The sequence below is a fragment of the Physeter macrocephalus genome, chromosome 11 (assembly GCF_002837175.3).
Source record: "Physeter macrocephalus isolate SW-GA chromosome 11, ASM283717v5, whole genome shotgun sequence".
Lineage (NCBI taxonomy): Eukaryota > Metazoa > Chordata > Mammalia > Artiodactyla > Physeteridae > Physeter > Physeter macrocephalus.
The window spans coordinates 3,854,982-3,878,571 of NC_041224.1; the positions used below are offsets into that span (position 1 = coordinate 3,854,982).

Consider the following 23,590-nt stretch of genomic DNA (forward strand, 5'->3'; position numbering starts at 1 on the left):
TACTCAGCCATAAGAAGAAACAAAATTGAGTTATTTGTAGTGAGGTGGATGGACCTAGAGTCTGTCATACAGAGTGAAGTAAGTCAAAAAGAGAAAAACAAATACCGTATGCTAACACATATATATGGAATCTAAGAAAAAAAAAAAAGGTCATGAAGAAACTAGGGGCAAGACAGGAATAAAGACGCAGACCTACTAGACAATGGACTTGAGGATATGGGGAGGGGGAAGGGTAAGTTGTGACAAAGTGAGAGAGTGGCATGGACATATATACACTACCAAACGTAAAATAGCTAGTGAGAAGCAGCCGCATAGCACAGGGAGATCAGCTTGGTGCTTTGTGTCCACCAGAGGGGTGGGATAGGGAGGGTGGGAGGGAGGGAGATGCAAGAGGGAAGAGATATGGGAACATATGTATATGTATAACTGATTCACTTTGTTATAAAGCAGAAACTAACACACCATTGTAAAGCAATTATACTCCAGTAAAGATGTTAAAGGAAGAAAGAAAGAAAACAAAGGAGATTATGGCAAAGAAATATATGTGGCTCAAAAGCCTAAAATGATTATTTAAAAAACTTATTAACCTTTACTCTTAAACATTCCCATTGCTTTCTTCCCTTTCAAACTTTCAACACTATGAGTCCTTCAGTATACAGATAGATGATTCAGCAAGATCTAAAGAATTAAGTCATGGTAGACTTAAATTGGGAAGAAAAATGTAATCTCACTAGACCAGTACTTCTCAACCTTTTTTCAGCCTGAGCTTCTTTCAGTACTTTCTTACTCTACCACCTCTGTATCCCTACCAACCAAGAAGATTTTCTCTGCCTTCCTTCTGTAATTTGTATTATGAAAACGATCGCTGTGTTGAATATGTTTTTTTAAAGTACATACTCCACCCAGACCAATTCTAATACTCTTCCCCCCATTAGTATACCATATTATTAGATTACCTGAGAAAAAGAATCAAAGCATCATGACAGAGTAATCTTTGTTCCCCACTTTCCTCCTTTCCATGTCTTGCATGTAATAAACTCATAACAAGTATTGATTGTAATGGTAATTTAAGAGAGCCTTCATTACCTTATCCCCAAAAGAGTGATTGCTGTCAGGAGTGTTAGTACGTTACAAGTTTATTAGACTCTTTTTATTAATTTTATGGAAAGTTGACCCCAATCTCTAGAAGTTAGACCTTTAATTGAGATTATAATAGAATTTTTTTTCTGTATTAGCAATACGTAGTGATGTCAATAGTAATCAAGAAGTGACTTCTTACTTTCTTAGGAAAGTAAGTTTTTCTCTCAAAATAAGATTGGAAGACATTAGTACTTTTCATATCTTGTGACAATATCTGTGACCTACATATCTGAGGTTAAATAGGTAGATCAGCAGTTCTTTGGTTTCAGGACCCCATTACTTTCTTTAAAAATATTGAGGATCCTAAAAATTCTTTTGCTTATGTACGTTAGATCTATGTTTATATCATATTATAAATTAAAACTGACAAATTTTAAAATATTTACTAATTCATTTAAAATAACAATAACAAAGTTATCACATGAGTACAAATAATATTTTATGAGAGTATTTTCCAACACGTTAAAAAAATTAGTAGATTAGCATTGTTTTATATTTTTTGAAAATCTCTTTAATGTCTGGTCTAATAGTAGAAAGCAGAATGCTCGTATCTACTTCAGCATTCACTCTGTTGTGATTTTTTTCTTTTGATTGAAGTATATGGATAAAATTTGATCTCACACAGATACTAGTTGGAAAAGGAAGGAGTATTTCAATAGTCTTTTTTGTTAAAATAGTATATTTTTCTTTGATACTACACCAAAACTCAACAAGCTGTAGTTTTTTTAAAAATTAGTTGTAATATGAAGTCTAAAACCGTATCAATGAACTTTTCATAGTGTGTTTCATTAAAATCCACTGGTCTGTCTTGCACTTTGAATAGATCTTTTACCCATACATGCTTTTGTAACATCATGATTTGTTGTTTGGAAAGTGTTGTTTTACTGAATTATGCATATCTCCCAAGTGTTAACACAACAACAATCACATTTACTAGTATTACCAGTGATCTCATCAGTAAAGTTTGTTAAGTATTGGGAAGCTTTCAAGCCAATTCAGTTCAGTTCAATATAATTTCAAGCCAAATACAAATTTTCCAAAATTCTAATTTTCTCTTGGAAGCTCAAATTTTATTATTTGTAACAATGAATATTAATTGTTTTCCCTTGAAGTGACAGGCTCACTTCGTTTATTTTTGAGAAAATGTCTGCCAGGTGTCCAAGCCTGAATGATCACAGATCATATCAGTCATTCTTTCAGGTAAAAGAGGTATTCTGTGACAAAAAGCTGGTAGTTCACCTCACAATTCAAATAGTCACACAAGTGCTTTTCCTTGAGACATCCATCATGCTTCAGTTTACAGTAGGAGTGCTTTATGTATACTCCTTTCATTGCACAGAATATTAAAAGGCAGGTACTCAAGAGTCAATATTTAATAAAATAAATGTTTGCTGTTTAATCAGCATTCTTAAGTGAAACTGACTGTTTTTTCTTTTTTTGTTTTGACTTTTACTGTAAATACATAACAGTAAAAAATACAATGACTACAAGTACAGTGGATACCACTGCTGGTACTGCTTTTTGTGTTAAGATGCCAGCAGTTTTACCCAGTATTTCATGATAAGAGCAAATGTTAACACATCAAAAAAGGCAAATAACATCTTGGTATTGTTTTATAAATTTTTTTTTACCTTGTGGTCCTCCTGAAAGGCTCTTAGAGATCCCCAGGAGTCTGGGAACCACCGTTTGAGAATTGCTTAGATGAAGACATTTGTGTTCAGATGAGTGACTGTATTTTGGCAGCTGTTGATGATCTGTGTTCTGTAACATGTCAGTTATTTCTCTAAGATTCCTTTAAAATAAGCAAGTCGGGTGAATTCCTTTCTAATACTGTCTTTCAAAAAGCATGGTGTAGTAAAAAGTTGGGTAGTCTGATTAAGGAGAGGTGCATTCTCTATCAGCTGGGCACCAACAAGGCATTTAAGTACTTAGGCCCTGTGAGGCTCTGGTCCTTTATTCTAAAGTGGTTGTGAGACTAGGTGATTTCTACCATACCTTCTAATGCTCAAATTCCAAAATTCTATTCTAAAATGATTATCTAGTAATATTCTTAAAATTGACAGCAATTTAATTAACTGCTTTCCTTTTTTCTTTTAACTTTGAACCCTTTTAGCTAAAACCAGAACTCCTCCAGTAAATCCTATTTTAAACATCTAATTAAGGCTATTAGGAAAGAGGCAAAGAAAAAAGTGAGTTATTTCTCTTTAGAAGACCTGGAGTAAAATGAAAAAAAGAAATTAAGATTTGTTAAAGCTGGGTGATGGTTACAAAAAGGGTTCATTATATTGTTTTCTGTATTTCTCTGTGTTTGAAATACTACAGGATAAAAATTTTAAAAAGAACAAGAAATGAAAAGACTTGGAATTGATGAAGATAGTGAACTCCTGAAGAGTTTATTTATAGTCAGTTGACACCACTATGAATGTGAAAGACTAAAGGCATATTATTTTCTTGTGTGTGTCCCTTCTGGCTCCAATTTCTTTGTTTCTGACAGATTTTGCTAATATTGGATAGGATAAAGAACTTTAAAATGGAGGTTAAACTATTTCAGTTGTAGTTTTAGCTATGCAACTAAATAGCTGTGTTATCCAGCTTTTCTGTTTCCTAATCTGTAGCATGGAAGTAACAATTCCTGTGCTTGAAAGATCAAATGAAATAATGTTGTATGAAAGTACCTCCTGAACCCTCAAGTTCTGAATGTACTTGAGGTATTATTTTTTTAAAGAGGAAAGAAAGTAATATATTTTTGTATGTGATTAAGTACAACCACATTCCCAACTGTTGCAGGCCACTCGACCAGACATGATAAGGATCTTGTCAGCAGCCCTGCACGTAGTATTAAGGAGGGATATGTCCCTGAACCGAAGACTTTATGCCTGGCTTCTCGGTAAGTGTTTGATGTGTGTGGTCTTAGCTGGGAAAGGATGAAGGGAAATTTTCCATACATAAGTATTATCAAGTTTATGTATGTCCTAAATTAAGAAACTAAAACTTTACTTAAATAGACAATAAAAATAAAGACAGTATGAGTTGTGTATGGTATGAAGAAATCTCAAAAGCTTCTTAGTTGAAGAAGCCGTTTTAATCTATAGGTCATGTTCCCTTTGACAAGATTTTTTTCCCCTTATAAATTGAGGCTGTTATACTCTAAGTATGTAGACAAAGAAGGGTAAATTCATAATCAAAATAATGACATAATATCCAAAACTTGAAAGGAATCAGGACTAGTACTTCTGTCCCAGACATGGTACCTGTCTCCCACTCAGGCAGTAAAATATTGTGTACACTTTGTTCTTCCATACTTTTTGTGAGTGTTTGGCCTGTCTTCACAACTCTTTACTGCCTAGAGTGAGAAGACACAATATAACTTATTTTGGATTTTCTGAATCTTCAGTTCTTTCACTGTTTGAATAAAACCAAGATAATTCTGGAAGTTTACTATGATACTCACTTATGTATTGAATTGGTTTCCCTTTATTAAACTATCTAAAATGATCTCTCTTGCTGACATTGATTGGGCTACTAATTGGTAAGTGTTTAGTGCTGTTTTTAAGATATTTGCTGTTTGGTATTTAGTGAACAACAGTTTTAAGAATTCCATTTTAATTTATTTTACAATTTGTTTCCATGGAGGTTTTGATAACAACGGTGCTATCATAGGACCCAGAAGCACAAGACACAGCAATCCTGAAGAACACGCTACTTACTATTTCACTACCTTTTCAAAAGAATTGTTGGTTCAGGTAATAGATGCTTTCATTTTATTTTTTGGTTACTCCGTGACCACTGTAGTTACTCAACAAATAACAAATAAGACAAAGTCCTGCCTTAAGTGAATTAATTTACAGTTGAAGGGGTGGAGACAAGACTCACAAACTTGCTAAGAATGACTGTAACAAGCAAATGGCTGCAATAAAATAAGTAAGTAATGGTAAGCTAGACTCATTTCTGTGTAAAGCCTGAGGTCTTTTTCTTCATTTACTTTGTTTTCATGAGTTCATCACAACGTAGTTGCAGCTTCTCACCTGTCTGCCCTATGGAAGTTGGAGCTCTTCCAAAAATGAGCCAGGACCTGTGTTAGTTACTCTGAAATTCCAGGGAAATTTGGGTTGCAACAAGAATTTAAATCTTAAAACTACTTTTGTAATGGAAATATTAAAATGATCTATAGGCTTATTTCATATTATTTTTACTTCAATTAAATTTATTCAAGATATCTTCAACTGAGAGAGGACATGGTATCTGAAACAGTTTGAAATAAGTGAGGTTATAAGAATACAGTTTTGAGTTACTAATGAGAAAATATTGCATAATCGTAGATACTGCATAATAGTAGATACTGCCGTGATAACGAGTTTGGGGCATGTTGACAGTCAAGAGGAACATTTTTATCTTTTAGGAAATCAAATAATTCATGAATTTATTTTTCTAGATTTTCTTTACATTTTCTCTAGAAAAAAAGGTGGAAAAGTTAAACCCTTTCTTCTTCTGTCAAGAGAAATGAATATAACTGTTCTTTTCCCCCAAGCAGAGGAAAAAAGCCAACTTCAGCAAGAGAACTTCAGAAAAGCAATAGGAGATGTAAATCCCTGTTTACATATGGTTGTATACAAAAATATTTTTCTTAAGAAAAAATCTTTGAATTTGTTTACTTAAATGACTGATGTACTTTTCCTTCTTTGAAGGCAATGGTGGGGATCTTACAAGTGAATGGATTTGGAGAAGAGAGCACTTTAATGCAGGATCTAAAACCTTTTCGTATTTTAATCAGTTTACTGGACAAACCTGAGCTAGGTAATATATACTATCGTAACTCTCCTAGGGCATAAGATCATATGTGGTTGTTTTGTATTGCTTCATGATAAACATAAGACAAAGTCATTACTTAGGAAAACTTCTGTATTTTGAGGTGGCCTTTAGATACAGGTTCTCAACAATTCCTTACCTAAAATTCACTCTAGAACATTAAGACGATACAGATGTACATTCAGCTGGTATGTTATCATATGTCTACCCTGTACTACATAGGTAGCAGAGGAGTCACCTTAAAGGTGCTATCTAAGCTCCTCTGAATCCTGATTAAGGCACTGAAATCGAAACACTGATGATCTGTCATGACTATCTTATAGTTCACAGAATTCAAGGATTTGAGCAAAAATATTTTAGTCATACCCCTCAACCTTCTTCCCCACATCCCCTTTGTTTTATGTGTTTTCCCTTTCTTCACTGTGTACTTCTTATATACTAGATCTCTTGGGAAGATAGTTACGGCACCTGGGACAGAAATTAAGAAAAACTGAAAATATTAGCAATGATAAAGTGAAATAATAAAGTATGTAGTTTTATTAAATTATGTGCAGAAGTTTTAGCAAATATGCATAAGTTCTCTCACCAACTCTTAAAAGAAAAATGAAAAAAATTAAATATAAAAATAACTTGAGTTGTACCAGTGGCTCTATTACGCGGTAATAGATGGAAGTTCAGGAAGTTTTCTGAGGAGGTTGGTGTCTCTTATAGCAGTAAAGTTTAGCCTTGTGCACTTTTGTATTATTTCAATTAATAATAGTAATATAAGTTACATTCATTGAGTACTCATTATATTCTGGGAACCATGCTACCCATCTTACAGAATTTTTCCTGACCCTTACACTGATAGTCCCATAAGTTTGCTATTATCCTCATTCTGCATGAAGAAACCAAAGCTCAAAGAAGTTAAATAACTTGTCCAAGCTAACAGAGCTATTAACTGGCAAAACCAATTTCCCTGATTTTGTAATTTCTATTAAGTCAACCTATATAGTTAAATAAACATTTGTTCAGTTATTTACTGTTTTACTGTTAGCCTCTCAGGATGTGAAGTTTAGTTTCACTTCTGGAAAAAACATTATTTTTTCAAAATACCTGTTTTAAAGCTTACTTTAATCTTGCCAATTTGTAGATAATCGTGATTTGTAATATTAATTATTGTCTTTAATATGTATATTAATTTTAGGACCTGTAATTCTAGAAGATGTCCTAATTGAAGTGTTTAGAACATTATATTCTCAGTGTAAAGCAGAATTGGATCTTCAGATGGAACCACCCTTCAGCAAGGATCACGCTCAGTTAAGCAGGTGGATTACCAAAAAAATTAAGCATGACACAAAGGTCCTCCTTTATTAATATTTGTAAAGTAGACATTACTATATGAAATTTGTGTTATGAATGAGTTTGATTTAAAGTATCACTATATTTTAGTAATGTGAACTCTCATAATCAACTGCACTGACCTTTCAAACAGGCATGTGTAGCGTGAGTGCTGTGTACAATGCCACCACCTTCCAGGGTTGGTTCTCACCCTCACTAGTTTAGAAAACTAAATTTTAGCAGTTAATGTGAAGATATAGATTCCAGGGAATTCATTCACACTTATCAAACTCACAAGAGGTTAACTTTCACCTGTCAGTTCATAAGGAAAGCTGTGCCTTGCTTGGTGACCAGGCCTGGTAGTTTGCACAGGGTGGTGCCCTCCTGGTGCCTTGACACACTCAGGAGACCAACGCATAGATCAGAAGAAGACTGGAACACAGAATTCAGTGAGTCAGAGGGCACGAGGCATTCTTTAAAGACTTTTTTTCAAGTGGTGGTTCTTTCTTCTTTCAAATTATCTCTCTCTATATATGTGTGTGTATGTATATATACACATATTTTTTTTTAATCCCTGGGAGAAGTCATATAACATTAGCATATCCTCTTCTCTAAGTCAGTGGTAGATACATGCTGACAAAGTCTTACTTTTTCATTTCTTCTCTACTTTAAGGAGCCTACCTGTTTTCCAGTCTCATCTATCATTATGACAAAGGATCCAAGACAACAATTTCTTTTACATACTTTGCATTTTATTTAATTAATTAATTAATTAATTTTGGGGGGCTGCACTGCGTGGCTTGTGGGATCTTAGTTCCCCGACCAGGGATTGAACCTGGGCCCTCAGCAGTGAAAGTGCAGAGTCCTAACTACTGGACTGCCAGGGAATTCTCACTTTGCATTTTATTAGTGTCACCTTGGTGACACTTTGGAGATAACCTGGGCTTTCCCAAAGCATACTTTTTTTTTTTTTTTTTTTTTTTTTTTTTTTGCGGTACGCGGGCCTCTCACTGCTGTGGCCTCTCCGGCTGCGGAGCACAGGCTCCGGACGCGCAGGCTCAGCAGCCATGGCTCACGGGTAAGCAAGTCGGGTGAATTCCTTTCTAATACTGTCTTTCAAAAAGCATGGTGTAGTAAAAAGTTGGGTAGTCTGATTAAGGAGAGGTGCATTCTCTATCAGCTGGGCACCAACAAGGCATTTAAGTACTTAGGCCCTGTGAGGCTCTGGTCCTTTATTCTAAAGTGGTTGTGAGACTAGGTGATTTCTACCATACCTTCTAATGCTCAAATTCCAAAATTCTATTCTAAAATGATTATCTAGTAATATTCTTAAAATTGACAGCAATTTAATTAACTGCTTTCCTTTTTTCTTTTAACTTTGAACCCTTTTAGCTAAAACCAGAACTCCTCCAGTAAATCCTATTTTAAACATCTAATTAAGGCTATTAGGAAAGAGGCAAAGAAAAAAGTGAGTTATTTCTCTTTAGAAGACCTGGAGTAAAATGAAAAAAAGAAATTAAGATTTGTTAAAGCTGGGTGATGGTTACAAAAAGGGTTCATTATATTGTTTTCTGTATTTCTCTGTGTTTGAAATACTACAGGATAAAAATTTTAAAAAGAACAAGAAATGAAAAGACTTGGAATTGATGAAGATAGTGAACTCCTGAAGAGTTTATTTATAGTCAGTTGACACCACTATGAATGTGAAAGACTAAAGGCATATTATTTTCTTGTGTGTGTCCCTTCTGGCTCCAATTTCTTTGTTTCTGACAGATTTTGCTAATATTGGATAGGATAAAGAACTTTAAAATGGAGGTTAAACTATTTCAGTTGTAGTTTTAGCTATGCAACTAAATAGCTGTGTTATCCAGCTTTTCTGTTTCCTAATCTGTAGCATGGAAGTAACAATTCCTGTGCTTGAAAGATCAAATGAAATAATGTTGTATGAAAGTACCTCCTGAACCCTCAAGTTCTGAATGTACTTGAGGTATTATTTTTTTAAAGAGGAAAGAAAGTAATATATTTTTGTATGTGATTAAGTACAACCACATTCCCAACTGTTGCAGGCCACTCGACCAGACATGATAAGGATCTTGTCAGCAGCCCTGCACGTAGTATTAAGGAGGGATATGTCCCTGAACCGAAGACTTTATGCCTGGCTTCTCGGTAAGTGTTTGATGTGTGTGGTCTTAGCTGGGAAAGGATGAAGGGAAATTTTCCATACATAAGTATTATCAAGTTTATGTATGTCCTAAATTAAGAAACTAAAACTTTACTTAAATAGACAATAAAAATAAAGACAGTATGAGTTGTGTATGGTATGAAGAAATCTCAAAAGCTTCTTAGTTGAAGAAGCCGTTTTAATCTATAGGTCATGTTCCCTTTGACAAGATTTTTTTCCCCTTATAAATTGAGGCTGTTATACTCTAAGTATGTAGACAAAGAAGGGTAAATTCATAATCAAAATAATGACATAATATCCAAAACTTGAAAGGAATCAGGACTAGTACTTCTGTCCCAGACATGGTACCTGTCTCCCACTCAGGCAGTAAAATATTGTGTACACTTTGTTCTTCCATACTTTTTGTGAGTGTTTGGCCTGTCTTCACAACTCTTTACTGCCTAGAGTGAGAAGACACAATATAACTTATTTTGGATTTTCTGAATCTTCAGTTCTTTCACTGTTTGAATAAAACCAAGATAATTCTGGAAGTTTACTATGATACTCACTTATGTATTGAATTGGTTTCCCTTTATTAAACTATCTAAAATGATCTCTCTTGCTGACATTGATTGGGCTACTAATTGGTAAGTGTTTAGTGCTGTTTTTAAGATATTTGCTGTTTGGTATTTAGTGAACAACAGTTTTAAGAATTCCATTTTAATTTATTTTACAATTTGTTTCCATGGAGGTTTTGATAACAACGGTGCTATCATAGGACCCAGAAGCACAAGACACAGCAATCCTGAAGAACACGCTACTTACTATTTCACTACCTTTTCAAAAGAATTGTTGGTTCAGGTAATAGATGCTTTCATTTTATTTTTTGGTTACTCCGTGACCACTGTAGTTACTCAACAAATAACAAATAAGACAAAGTCCTGCCTTAAGTGAATTAATTTACAGTTGAAGGGGTGGAGACAAGACTCACAAACTTGCTAAGAATGACTGTAACAAGCAAATGGCTGCAATAAAATAAGTAAGTAATGGTAAGCTAGACTCATTTCTGTGTAAAGCCTGAGGTCTTTTTCTTCATTTACTTTGTTTTCATGAGTTCATCACAACGTAGTTGCAGCTTCTCACCTGTCTGCCCTATGGAAGTTGGAGCTCTTCCAAAAATGAGCCAGGACCTGTGTTAGTTACTCTGAAATTCCAGGGAAATTTGGGTTGCAACAAGAATTTAAATCTTAAAACTACTTTTGTAATGGAAATATTAAAATGATCTATAGGCTTATTTCATATTATTTTTACTTCAATTAAATTTATTCAAGATATCTTCAACTGAGAGAGGACATGGTATCTGAAACAGTTTGAAATAAGTGAGGTTATAAGAATACAGTTTTGAGTTACTAATGAGAAAATATTGCATAATCGTAGATACTGCATAATAGTAGATACTGCCGTGATAACGAGTTTGGGGCATGTTGACAGTCAAGAGGAACATTTTTATCTTTTAGGAAATCAAATAATTCATGAATTTATTTTTCTAGATTTTCTTTACATTTTCTCTAGAAAAAAAGGTGGAAAAGTTAAACCCTTTCTTCTTCTGTCAAGAGAAATGAATATAACTGTTCTTTTCCCCCAAGCAGAGGAAAAAAGCCAACTTCAGCAAGAGAACTTCAGAAAAGCAATAGGAGATGTAAATCCCTGTTTACATATGGTTGTATACAAAAATATTTTTCTTAAGAAAAAATCTTTGAATTTGTTTACTTAAATGACTGATGTACTTTTCCTTCTTTGAAGGCAATGGTGGGGATCTTACAAGTGAATGGATTTGGAGAAGAGAGCACTTTAATGCAGGATCTAAAACCTTTTCGTATTTTAATCAGTTTACTGGACAAACCTGAGCTAGGTAATATATACTATCGTAACTCTCCTAGGGCATAAGATCATATGTGGTTGTTTTGTATTGCTTCATGATAAACATAAGACAAAGTCATTACTTAGGAAAACTTCTGTATTTTGAGGTGGCCTTTAGATACAGGTTCTCAACAATTCCTTACCTAAAATTCACTCTAGAACATTAAGACGATACAGATGTACATTCAGCTGGTATGTTATCATATGTCTACCCTGTACTACATAGGTAGCAGAGGAGTCACCTTAAAGGTGCTATCTAAGCTCCTCTGAATCCTGATTAAGGCACTGAAATCGAAACACTGATGATCTGTCATGACTATCTTATAGTTCACAGAATTCAAGGATTTGAGCAAAAATATTTTAGTCATACCCCTCAACCTTCTTCCCCACATCCCCTTTGTTTTATGTGTTTTCCCTTTCTTCACTGTGTACTTCTTATATACTAGATCTCTTGGGAAGATAGTTACGGCACCTGGGACAGAAATTAAGAAAAACTGAAAATATTAGCAATGATAAAGTGAAATAATAAAGTATGTAGTTTTATTAAATTATGTGCAGAAGTTTTAGCAAATATGCATAAGTTCTCTCACCAACTCTTAAAAGAAAAATGAAAAAAATTAAATATAAAAATAACTTGAGTTGTACCAGTGGCTCTATTACGCGGTAATAGATGGAAGTTCAGGAAGTTTTCTGAGGAGGTTGGTGTCTCTTATAGCAGTAAAGTTTAGCCTTGTGCACTTTTGTATTATTTCAATTAATAATAGTAATATAAGTTACATTCATTGAGTACTCATTATATTCTGGGAACCATGCTACCCATCTTACAGAATTTTTCCTGACCCTTACACTGATAGTCCCATAAGTTTGCTATTATCCTCATTCTGCATGAAGAAACCAAAGCTCAAAGAAGTTAAATAACTTGTCCAAGCTAACAGAGCTATTAACTGGCAAAACCAATTTCCCTGATTTTGTAATTTCTATTAAGTCAACCTATATAGTTAAATAAACATTTGTTCAGTTATTTACTGTTTTACTGTTAGCCTCTCAGGATGTGAAGTTTAGTTTCACTTCTGGAAAAAACATTATTTTTTCAAAATACCTGTTTTAAAGCTTACTTTAATCTTGCCAATTTGTAGATAATCGTGATTTGTAATATTAATTATTGTCTTTAATATGTATATTAATTTTAGGACCTGTAATTCTAGAAGATGTCCTAATTGAAGTGTTTAGAACATTATATTCTCAGTGTAAAGCAGAATTGGATCTTCAGATGGAACCACCCTTCAGCAAGGATCACGCTCAGTTAAGCAGGTGGATTACCAAAAAAATTAAGCATGACACAAAGGTCCTCCTTTATTAATATTTGTAAAGTAGACATTACTATATGAAATTTGTGTTATGAATGAGTTTGATTTAAAGTATCACTATATTTTAGTAATGTGAACTCTCATAATCAACTGCACTGACCTTTCAAACAGGCATGTGTAGCGTGAGTGCTGTGTACAATGCCACCACCTTCCAGGGTTGGTTCTCACCCTCACTAGTTTAGAAAACTAAATTTTAGCAGTTAATGTGAAGATATAGATTCCAGGGAATTCATTCACACTTATCAAACTCACAAGAGGTTAACTTTCACCTGTCAGTTCATAAGGAAAGCTGTGCCTTGCTTGGTGACCAGGCCTGGTAGTTTGCACAGGGTGGTGCCCTCCTGGTGCCTTGACACACTCAGGAGACCAACGCATAGATCAGAAGAAGACTGGAACACAGAATTCAGTGAGTCAGAGGGCACGAGGCATTCTTTAAAGACTTTTTTTCAAGTGATGGTTCTTTCTTCTTTCAAATTATCTCTCTCTATATATGTGTGTGTATGTATATATACACATATTTTTTTTTAATCCCTGGGAGAAGTCATATAACATTAGCATATCCTCTTCTCTAAGTCAGTGGTAGATACATGCTGACAAAGTCTTACTTTTTCATTTCTTCTCTACTTTAAGGAGCCTACCTGTTTTCCAGTCTCATCTATCATTATGACAAAGGATCCAAGACAACAATTTCTTTTACATACTTTGCATTTTATTTAATTAATTAATTAATTAATTTTGGGGGGCTGCACTGCGTGGCTTGTGGGATCTTAGTTCCCCGACCAGGGATTGAACCTGGGCCCTCAGCAGTGAAAGTGCAGAGTCCTAACTACTGGACTGCCAGGGAATTCTCACTTTGCATTTTATTAGTGTCACCTTGGTGACACTTTGGAGATAACCTGGGCTTTCCCAAAGCATACTTTTTTTTTTTTTTTTTTTTTTTTTTTTTTTGCGGTACGCGGGCCTCTCACTGCTGTGGCCTCTCCCGCTGCGGAGCACAGGCTCCGGACGCGCAGGCTCAGCAGCCATGGCTCACGGGCCCAGCCGCTCCACGGCACGTGGGATCCTCCCGGACCGGGGCACGAACCCGTGTCCCCTGCATCAGCAAGCGGACTTTCAACCACTGCACCACCAGGGAAGCCCAAAGCATACTTTTATATATTAAAACTTTTTAAGACAGTTTTTGATTTCTGATAAATATAATCCCCTCTGATTTTTGTCTGAGTAGTTAATATTGACTAACCTTGTACTCTGTTTCATTCTCTACACTGCCTGATAATTTATTTTGTCCCATTGAGTATTTAATTAGCCTTTCGTGCTGTAACATGCTAGTTGTATTGACAGTACATCACTATATAGAAAAATAATTGTTTTAATTGTTAGGAAGGGTGACAGGAGATGGTAGTTAGGTGGGTATTTAATAGGCTAGAGGGCTCCCACTTGAAATAACGAAGTTATTTTTCCCTGATGGAATTACAGTAAGAGTGGATATTGACAGTATTACTTCTTTTTGTTGTTATTGTTTTTCAAGCTAAAAATAATAATTTGATTGAAACTCACCAAGATAAACTTAACCTTTTTCAAACAAATCCTGAATAGTACAGGAAAGCAGGCAAAATTCTTTCAGAATCTAGGCTGTCAAAATCAAATCACCGGGCCTTCCCTGGTGGCGCAGTGCTTAAGAATCCGCCTGCCAATGCAGGGGACATGGGTTCGAGCCCTGGTCCAGGAAGATCCCACATGCCGTGGAGCAACTAAGCCCATGTGCTACAACTACTGAGCCTACACTCTAGAGCCCGCAAGCCAGAACTACTGAGCCCGCATGCCACAACTACTGAAGCCCGTGCACCTACAGCCCACGCTCCACAACAAGAGAAGCCACCGCAATGAGAAGCCTGCGCACCACAATGAAGAGTAGCCCCTGCTCGCCACAACTAGAGAAAGCCCACACGCAGCAACAAAGACCCAACATAACCAAAGATTGATTAATTAATTAATTAATTAAAAAAAAAATCCCCGCTCAGTTTATATGTGCCAAGGGAAACAAAGGAATTTAATGCCAAATTCACCATCATGCTCTCAAAATAGTTCAAAAAGAACTTCCTGTTCTTCTGCTGGAAGCACAGCTATTTTTCTTATGCAAGGTTAATTTCTGATCTTGATCATACATTTGTGTTACAAAAACTCAAATTTGGAAAAATAACCACATAAAGTGATAAAGTGACAGTAGATAAAAAGTATTTGTTGCAATATTCTCACTAGCAAGTTTTCTAGCAAATACTTAGGAATATGTACTCCCCTAACAACATTCCACTCACATTTAAATTTGAAAAAGTAGATGTTATATTTATCAGTTTTTGTTTTTTCTTTTTTTTTTTTTAGTAAATTAAGGGAAAATAAGAAAACAGCAGAACTGATTAAAACTGCCAACCTTCTCTTTAATTCCTTTGAGCCTTATTATATGTGGGATTATGTTGCACGTTGGTTTGAAGAATGTTGTAGGTACGTTAAACTGTTTTATTCATTTTCATTTAATAGCATTCAAAGCCAGTCTTTGTTATTTTTTTTAAGTTCTAGAGTTTAATGAAAATGCTCTTTTATACGTTTTACTACTACTGCTGACAACTATCATTTAATGGCCATAATCTGTCTCTACCGTGTCACTCTAGAATACAGAATCATTGATCGTATAATCTTAGATTTGAAAAGGAGTTTAGAGATGAGTTATTCAGTCACCAGCATAGATGAAAGATTTTCCCTCTCCAATCTCTAGTAATGCAGTTTTTCTTTGTTGCAGAGAAAATAGCAAATTTGTGGCTGGTGCCTCAGCACACTTTCCCAAAATGCTTCTCACTTTGAATAGCAAAAAAGTCCTCGGTCACTTCTGTGTTTTTAAAAACATAGAACCAGCCCATATTATCATCCACTCCTTAGGTCGTAAAGCTTAAAAAATACTCTGAAAACCCAGTAATTCTACTGAACCTGGGTAGAATTTCTGTCTGGATTCTAGACCAAGTTCCCTCAGCAGCAGATTAACCTCTCAAGCCTTGGGAACATAGAGTCAACAAGTAAGCGTTTATGATCTCGGGATTAGAAGTCTTTTAAAAATATAAAATTAACCCCTTTAATGCTTTAGAAAGTTGCTTGCTTACTCATTGAACAGCTACTGCGCACCCAGTGGAAAGGCACTATGCTAGACATATAGACAGTGCCTGTCTTCAAAGAGCTCACAGCAGGAACAAGTAAGACATGCTCGTGCGTATTCCTAGTACTGTATTAAATTAAAGGTTACGGGTGCCTTAAGAGAGAGATTAAGATGTGGTAGGAATGTAGAGGAATTGTGGGTGTCTTTTCACCACCTGGCCCTGGCCCAGGTTTCCACTTTGTTTTCACATTCACAAACATACACATATAGCCTTCTTTAACTAACCTGGACTATTCCTTGAACAACATTAACTGAGCCTTCAGTGATGCTGCTGAGCTTTCACTCATGGTTTTTTCTAAAATATTCTTCTCCCTAATAGCCCATCCGGTACGGTCCTATAAAGAGGTCACCCCCTTTCAGAAGCCTTCTGTGACTCCCTCAAATCTCCCATCAGAATCAACTTCTCCTACCCTGTCACATTGTTACGTTGTCTATAGGCTTATATTTCTTGCTGGCTAGGGACTGTAGCATATTCTTACTTTGTGTCTTCAGAGTGTAGGGCAGTGTATGGGCAGATAGGATTAATGTGATTTAATGCACATATTTGTTGGAGGAATAATCTCTACTACTTGTATCAGAAAAGGCTTCTTAGAGCAGGTACCGTTTGAAAGATGACTGCATTCTGGATGTGAGAGAATGAGGCTGGGAGAGGGTGCCTATCCAGGGGGACAGGTTGGTATGAACAAAGGCCCTGAGGTTAGAAATCCAGCAGCAAATAGTCCATTTTAACTAGGAGGTGAGCTCTGTAGTGGGAGAAATAGGAATTAAGTCCCAAATAGAACCATCCAGAACACTTGGAAGTTCAGGATGGGTGTCATAGGGAGAGGTTCAGCCTAGGAATCTTGCTTTGGGAATTTTCCATGTAGAGATACAGTCGTGTCCTAGGGGAGAGGGAACATACTTCACAAGAAGTTAACCGTGTCCATCCCAATGTTGACATGACTCATTTAAAAAACAATGATGTCATCACATGTATTCACATCACTTGACAGGATACTTGTTAAAGTGAATTTTGTCCTTTTAGGAGGACACTGCGTGCCAGACTTCAGGTTGGGCCTGGAAATACTAATGACTCATCTGAGTTACAGCTGACCAATTTCTGCTTACTGGTGGATTTTTTGTTGGATATAGTTTCTTTGGTAAGATCACCTTGGTGAAAAAATATTGAGGAAACGTAATAACATAGTCCAAACATTTCATTTTGGAAATAGACCTCATCTTCAAATAAATATCATTTTTAAAATTAAATTGATTTTTCCGCCTTTTGGCATAGCCTTTTAAATAAAATTATTGAAGTGTTTTGTCCTCTGACATACATTATATATAAAACATATACAATTCTTATATAATACATGGAATATACTTCATAATTGCATGTTATTGAAGTCTTACATGTTTAGTATATAATAGTCTAATGCTGCATTTGTATTCATTAATGATTCTATTAAATGAAGACTGTTGGAAATCTTTTCCCCTTTTCTCTCCTCAATTCTTTGCTTTCTCATTTTGAAGCCTACTAGAAGTATGAGGGTGCTGTGTCAGGTATGACATTCAGCCTGTTTTGTTTTTAACTGATTGTATTCACTTTTGTTATGTTATAATTTCAGTAATGTAACAGATAAAACTGGGGTTCTTTTATAGTACATGCTTCGAAGTACTTAAATTGAGAATTTGGGAATAGAAATTTTACGTCATTAATAATAAAGGACCGTACAATGTTAATTAAGAGCATGGTACATATAAAATGAGTAAAATTATTTCTTTTTCTTATATATTAATAAAATAAAAATTAAATAACATAACTTTGGAGTTATACACTGTATAAACTTCTGTCACTCGCTTTTATTTTCAGGAGACTTATATTGAAATCCAGACAGAACACTTGCCCCAGTTGCTGCTCAGGATGATATCTGCCCTGACAAGCCACCTCCAGACATTGCACTTGACTGAACTCACAGATTCTCTCAGGCTCTGCTCAAAGATCCTTAGCAAGGTTCAACCTCCTCTGTTATCTGCCAGCACTGGAGGTGTATTGCAGTTTCCAAGTGGGCAGAACAACTCAGTCAAGGAGTGGGAAGACAAAAAGGTAAGGTTTTGCTGTTATTTTTTGTACTAGACCAATTATATTTCTTCAAGGCAGAACAGTTTCTAACTAAAATCACTTAACACATACTCATTTAAATATTCGTCAATCTTTCCTAGTTCCCAGTGTTGTGGCAGTAGGCCGTATTGTAGGCTTTTTTTTGGCTCTAGTGCAATTTAACTGTCTATATCCACACTTTCCAAAAGAAATATAACACAAGCAACATATATAACTTAAAATTTTCTGGTAGCTACATTAAAAAAAAAAAAAAAAGAACAGGTGAAAATAATTTTAATTGTATTTTACTTGGCCCGTTAGAGCTAATATATTACCATTTCAACATGTAATCAATATAAAACTGATGTAACATAAAAAATACTAGTCAGATATTTTACGTTCTTTTTTGTACTGTCTTCAGAATTCCACTGTGTATTTTATACTTACAGCACATTCAAATACTAAATTTTTATTAGAAGTACTTGATCTATACTTTATTTCGTAAAATTTACATTTGAAAAATTAAATTCACATACCCAGGTTGTTCGAAACATACTTAAAAGTTTTCTTGGAACTCTAAATTAAGGCTCACTTTTAAAATTTTAATTAAAATTAATTGCATTAAAAAATTTAGTTTCTTTGTCAGATCAGCCACATTTCAAGAGCTCAATAGCCACATGTCGCTAGTAACTATCCTATTAAACAGCAGGTTTATAATCCAAACTTTATTGGTCCTTTTCATATATATACACTAAATTTTTGACATGTTCTTCTTGAAATCCAGATTTTTTTTTCTCTCCTCAGTCTTCCAGATTCTTAAAGCTTACTTTATGATGTTGAATAGAATTGTAAATTAAAAAAGCAGGTTTATAATCCAAACTTTATTGGTCCTTTTCATATATATATACACTAAATTTTTGACATGTTCTTCTTGAAATCCAGATTTTTTTTTCTCTCCTCAGTCTTCCAGATTCTTAAAGCTTACTTTATGATGTTGAATAGAATTGTAACACAGTTGACCCTTGAGCAACACAGGTCTGAACTGAGTGGGTCCACTTATATGTGGATTTTTTTTCAATAAATATATTGGAAAAATTTTTGGAGATTTGTGACAATTTGAAAAAACTCTCAGACAAACCGCATAGCCTAGAAAAATCACAAAAATTAAGAAAAAGTTAGGTATGTCATGAATGCATAAAATATACATAGATATACATATAACATACAAAATATGTTTTAATATATTATTTATGTTATCAGTAAGGCTTCCAGACAACAGTAAGCTTTTAGAAGTTAAGTTTTGGTGGTATCAAAAGTTACATGTAGGGCTTCCCTGGTGGCGCAGTGGTTGGGAGTCCGCCTGCCGATGCAGGGGAACCGGGTTCCCGCCCCAGTCCGGGAGGATCCCACGTGCCGCGGAGCGGCTGGGCCCGTGAGCCGTGGCCGCTGAGCCTGCGCGTCCGGAGCCTGTGCTCCGCAACGGGAGAGGCCACGACAGTGAGAGGCCCTCATACATAACAACAACAACAACAACAACAACAACAAAAGTTACATGTGGATTTTTGACTGTATAGGGGTTCGGTACCTCTAACCTCTGCATTGCTCAGGGTCAACTGTAATTTTAATGCCTGGCACTAGTAACATATTTAAACACCTATGAAATGGGTGTGGAAAAATCAGCCACTTAAAAGCTTTCAGGTTTATAATATTACATGTACTTTTTAGTAAGTAGTAATGAAAACATTCACGGAATCATGTAATTCTATTGAATTTAGGCACAGGGGTGCTATGTCAAAAAAAAGATTTAAAAATTTCTAGCATATAAGGTCATTACCTAAATCCTGTGGTTGTGTAGTTGCCCTTACTTTTTTTTCAGTTGCTTTTTAATTTTGTCAGCCAGGCAAAATACATTATCAGAATGATCTCATACAGCCTTTTCCATCAAGTCTTAACCCTAGAACTTTTTTCTTGGACCTTCTAAATATATTGCTTTTCATGTATGAAATGAACATTACCCTCAAACAATTTAAATATATCCCAGGATTATCCCACATAAACTAAAACTAGTCTGTCTTATTTTCCTTCCTACCTGCTTATTATTTATATGTGAGAGATATTGATTCTATTGTTGGACAGTTCATTTTGTTGTGCTGTTTTTCCTTAATTTGTGCCTCTAGGATCTTCTTAGGAGTAAAACTAAAATAGATATTAGCTGTTATTGGTTTGTTTTTTATTTAAATGAGATTAGTGAAAGTAGGGGAGGGACCTTAGCAGTCTCTCAATAGCATATTCAAATAAGTGAATATTTACTATGTAGAAAACATCTGGAGGCACTTTATTGGTGGTTACAGGTAAAGTAAATGGGAACACCCATTCATATTAAATGAAAGACAATTAAATAATATACTTTTTTAATACAATGGTTGATTAACCTTAGATATGCTCCCCCCCTCCCACCCTTTGGTCTTCCTGCCTGTTCCCAGGGTTTCTATGTTCTTTTCCATTTTTTACTGAGGCACAATGGTATTTTCTTCACTGAGATGTCTACTATTGATCATATTTGCAAGCTGAGAGTATTTTCAGTATTCCTTTTTTTGAAATTGTAATTGAAAGAATGATTCTTTTAAAAATTATAAATCTAATTTTTTCTCCATGCACTTAGTACATTTTTGTAAAATCAGTGTATTGGATCTCTATACCCAAATGTAATTCCTTTCTATTTTCAGAAAGATATTTTACTATAAAATAATCTGAACTATAGTTACATAATATAGACCATACAACTAATTATAAATGTATGCAAGTGTAACTGAATTTATAGCATGAATTCTATTAATGTAATATCATCCATTGTTTTATAATCCTTATATGAGAAAGATTAATACAGAAATAATAATAAGCTAATGACAATTTTACCATTTAAATGAGACTTATTTTTTTTAATATATAAATTTCAAAGGAGAAAAATCGACAAGTTCAGTTCTGTTGCCTCTAAACTTTGGCATTGTAATGTGAAAAGTTCTCATGCTGTTATAGAGACAGTGATCTGCTGTGGTGAAAGGAGGATGAAGTTTAGAATCATCCAATCTGAGCTCTTCTACCTACTAAGTTTATTTGCTATGACCTTGGGCGAGTTTTGTTTTGAACTTCCCTGAGCCTCAGTTTTCTTACCTTTGAAATAGAGAAAACAACCTCTCTTTGTTCAGCACCCACTCTATGTATCCAGCAGTGAACTAGGCACACCTAGGTGAACTTTGCCCTTCCTGACCCTTTCTTTCTGCTTGGGAGACATGTATTAAACACATAATTGCATATTTAATTATAGTTGTGATAAATGTATGAAGGAAAGAATGGAGTGGTAGGAATGTGGGAAAGGGGTGATCAGATCTAGATTGGGGGCCACGAAAGGCTTTCTTGGAAGAAGAGAGCCGTTGACAGAGGAAGGAGCATTTGCACAGACTCTTAGGCAAAAAGGAGCGCTGTACAGACAGGGAGGTGAGATGCTGCTGTTGAGGTAGGCAGGGGCCAGGTCTTACAGAGCCTTTCCACTGTACTAAGGCTTTTATTCTCTATCTTCAGAGCAATGGGAAGACACCGAAGAGAAAAGAGCAAGTGACATAATCAGATCTGTGTATTTGAAAAATTAGTCCGAGGGAGGGGGTATGGGGAGATAAGTATACGTATAGCTGATTCACTTTGTTATACAGCAGAAACTAACACAACAATGTAAAGCAATTATACTCCAATAAAGATGTTTAAAAAAAAAAAGAAAAGAAAAATTACTCTGGCTGTAGTGTGGAGTATGGATCTGAGAAACGGAAATGGATGTGGGGAGACCTGCAGTAGTGCAGATGAGAGGTGGTAGTAACATGTACTTACAAGATGGGGGAGTAAAGACAGAAATGGATGGATTAGCCACGTATTGAGGAGGAAAAATCAATAAGCTGTAGTAATGAATTGGTAGGATAATGAGTGATCACTAACATTTATTGAAGGTTTACTAAGTGGCAGGTTCTACACTGTCTTACTTAGTCCTCATTGCAACTGTAAAATGTGGGAATTTGCCATCTCAATTACATAGATTAGGAGGTTTGGAGAGATTCAGTAACTTGCCAAGGTTCGGAGAGGTTCAATGACTTACCAAGCGGGAGAGTGGCAGACTGTTAGCTGACTCACGGCCAGCACCCTTGACCACTGTACTGGAATGGATGTAAGGAAAGTGTGGAGAAGGTACCAAGAATCGCCCCTAGATTTCTCCCTTCGTGTTTTGATGAAGGGTGGTGTCATTCACTGAGGCAGAGAACACCAAGTGAGGCCCAGCTTTGTAGCATCAGAGCATTTAGTGTGTGTATCTTCAGTGATCTTCCATAAGATCACTTTTTAGTGATCTTATTCAAGTTCAGATTATGCTTGGCACAGTCACCTAAGGAGTTTGTGATATGTATAGCTTTTGTTTACCTAAACTAAGCCAGGAAATATGCTTGATGATTGTACTCATCTTTATAGAGAGGGAACAGTTAATCATTATTATTAATAATGATGAAGTTATTCTACTTCAGTAGCTGGTTCATTTTTTGTTTATATTGTAATTGTCTCTTCTCCTCTAGATTATAAACGGTTCCTTTTGTTCCAAATATCCAATGTGGGAAATAATGTCAGTTCAGTAACTGCTGGTTGAAAGAATGTAAGCTTAATAGCCAACACTTAAGTAGTACTTTACATATTTCAGACAGAAATTTCACTTCATACAGTCCCAAATAGAAGACTTATTAGATTTTATTTCTAGTTTTTGTTTTTGTTTTAACATCTTTATTGGAGAATCATTGCTTTACAATGGTGTGTTAGTTTCTGCTGTATAACAGAGTGAATCAGCTATACATATACATATATCCCCATATCTCCTCCCTCTTGCGTCTCCCTCCCACCGTCCCTATCCCACGCCTCTAGGTGGTCACAGAGCACCGAGATGATCTCCCTGTGCCTTGCGGCTGCTTCCCACTAACTATCTTTTACATTTGGTAGTGTATATATGTCAGTGCCACTCTCTCACTTCGTCCCAGCTTACCCTTCCCCCTCCCTGTGTCCTCAAGTCCATTCTCTACGTCTGTGTCTTTATTCCTGTCCTGCCCCTAGGTTCTTCAGAGCCAGTTTTTTTTTTTGTTTTTTTTGTTTTTTTTTTTTTTTTTTAGATTCCATATATATGTGTTAGCATACGGTATTTGTTTTTCTCTTTCTGACTTATTTCACTCTGTATGACACTCTCTAGGTCCATCCACCTCACTACAAATAACTCAATTTTGTTTCTTCTTATGGCTGAGTAATAGTCCATTGTATATATATGCCACATCTTCTTTAACTATTCATCTGTCGATGGACACTTAGGTTGCTTCCATGTCCTGGCTATTGTAAATAGAGCTGCAATGAACATTGTGGTACATGACTCTTTTTGAATCATGGTTTTCTCAGGGTGTATGCCCAGTAGTGGGACTGCTGGGTCATATGGTAGTTCTATTTTTAGTTTTTTAAGGAAACTCCATACTGTTCTCCATAGTGGCTGTATCAATTTACATTCCCACCAACAGTACAAGAGTGTT

At 35.4% G+C, this 23,590-nt stretch overlaps 1 protein-coding gene across 9 annotated transcripts in view; it reads left to right on the forward strand.

Annotated features, from left to right (window-relative positions):
* The window catches only part of DOP1A (DOP1 leucine zipper like protein A), a 119,308-nt gene that overhangs the window by 47,510 nt on the left and 48,208 nt on the right, over positions 1–23,590 (forward strand). For 3 of the 9 annotated variants that reach the window (XR_003682068.2, XM_028496185.2, XM_028496189.2), the window contains exons 1-8: positions 8,967–9,432; positions 10,179–10,288; positions 11,231–11,339; positions 12,538–12,658; positions 15,094–15,213; positions 16,941–17,055; positions 17,429–17,458; positions 17,769–18,002. Coding sequence is in view for 8 of the 9 variants with exons in the window: in XM_028496185.2 (XP_028351986.1) it covers positions 9,348–9,432; positions 10,179–10,288; positions 11,231–11,339; positions 12,538–12,658; positions 15,094–15,213; positions 16,941–17,055; positions 17,429–17,458; positions 17,769–18,002 (924 nt within the window). In the remaining variant the exon portion in view is untranslated. Of the gene's footprint in view, positions 1–3,927; positions 4,028–4,773; positions 4,884–5,825; positions 5,935–7,132; positions 7,254–8,966; positions 9,433–10,178; positions 10,289–11,230; positions 11,340–12,537; positions 12,659–15,093; positions 15,214–16,940; positions 17,056–17,428; positions 17,459–17,768; positions 18,003–23,590 lie in introns of those variants that run through there. The other 6 variants (XM_028496187.2, XM_028496188.2, XM_028496186.2 and 3 more) reach the window with 4 other exon arrangements.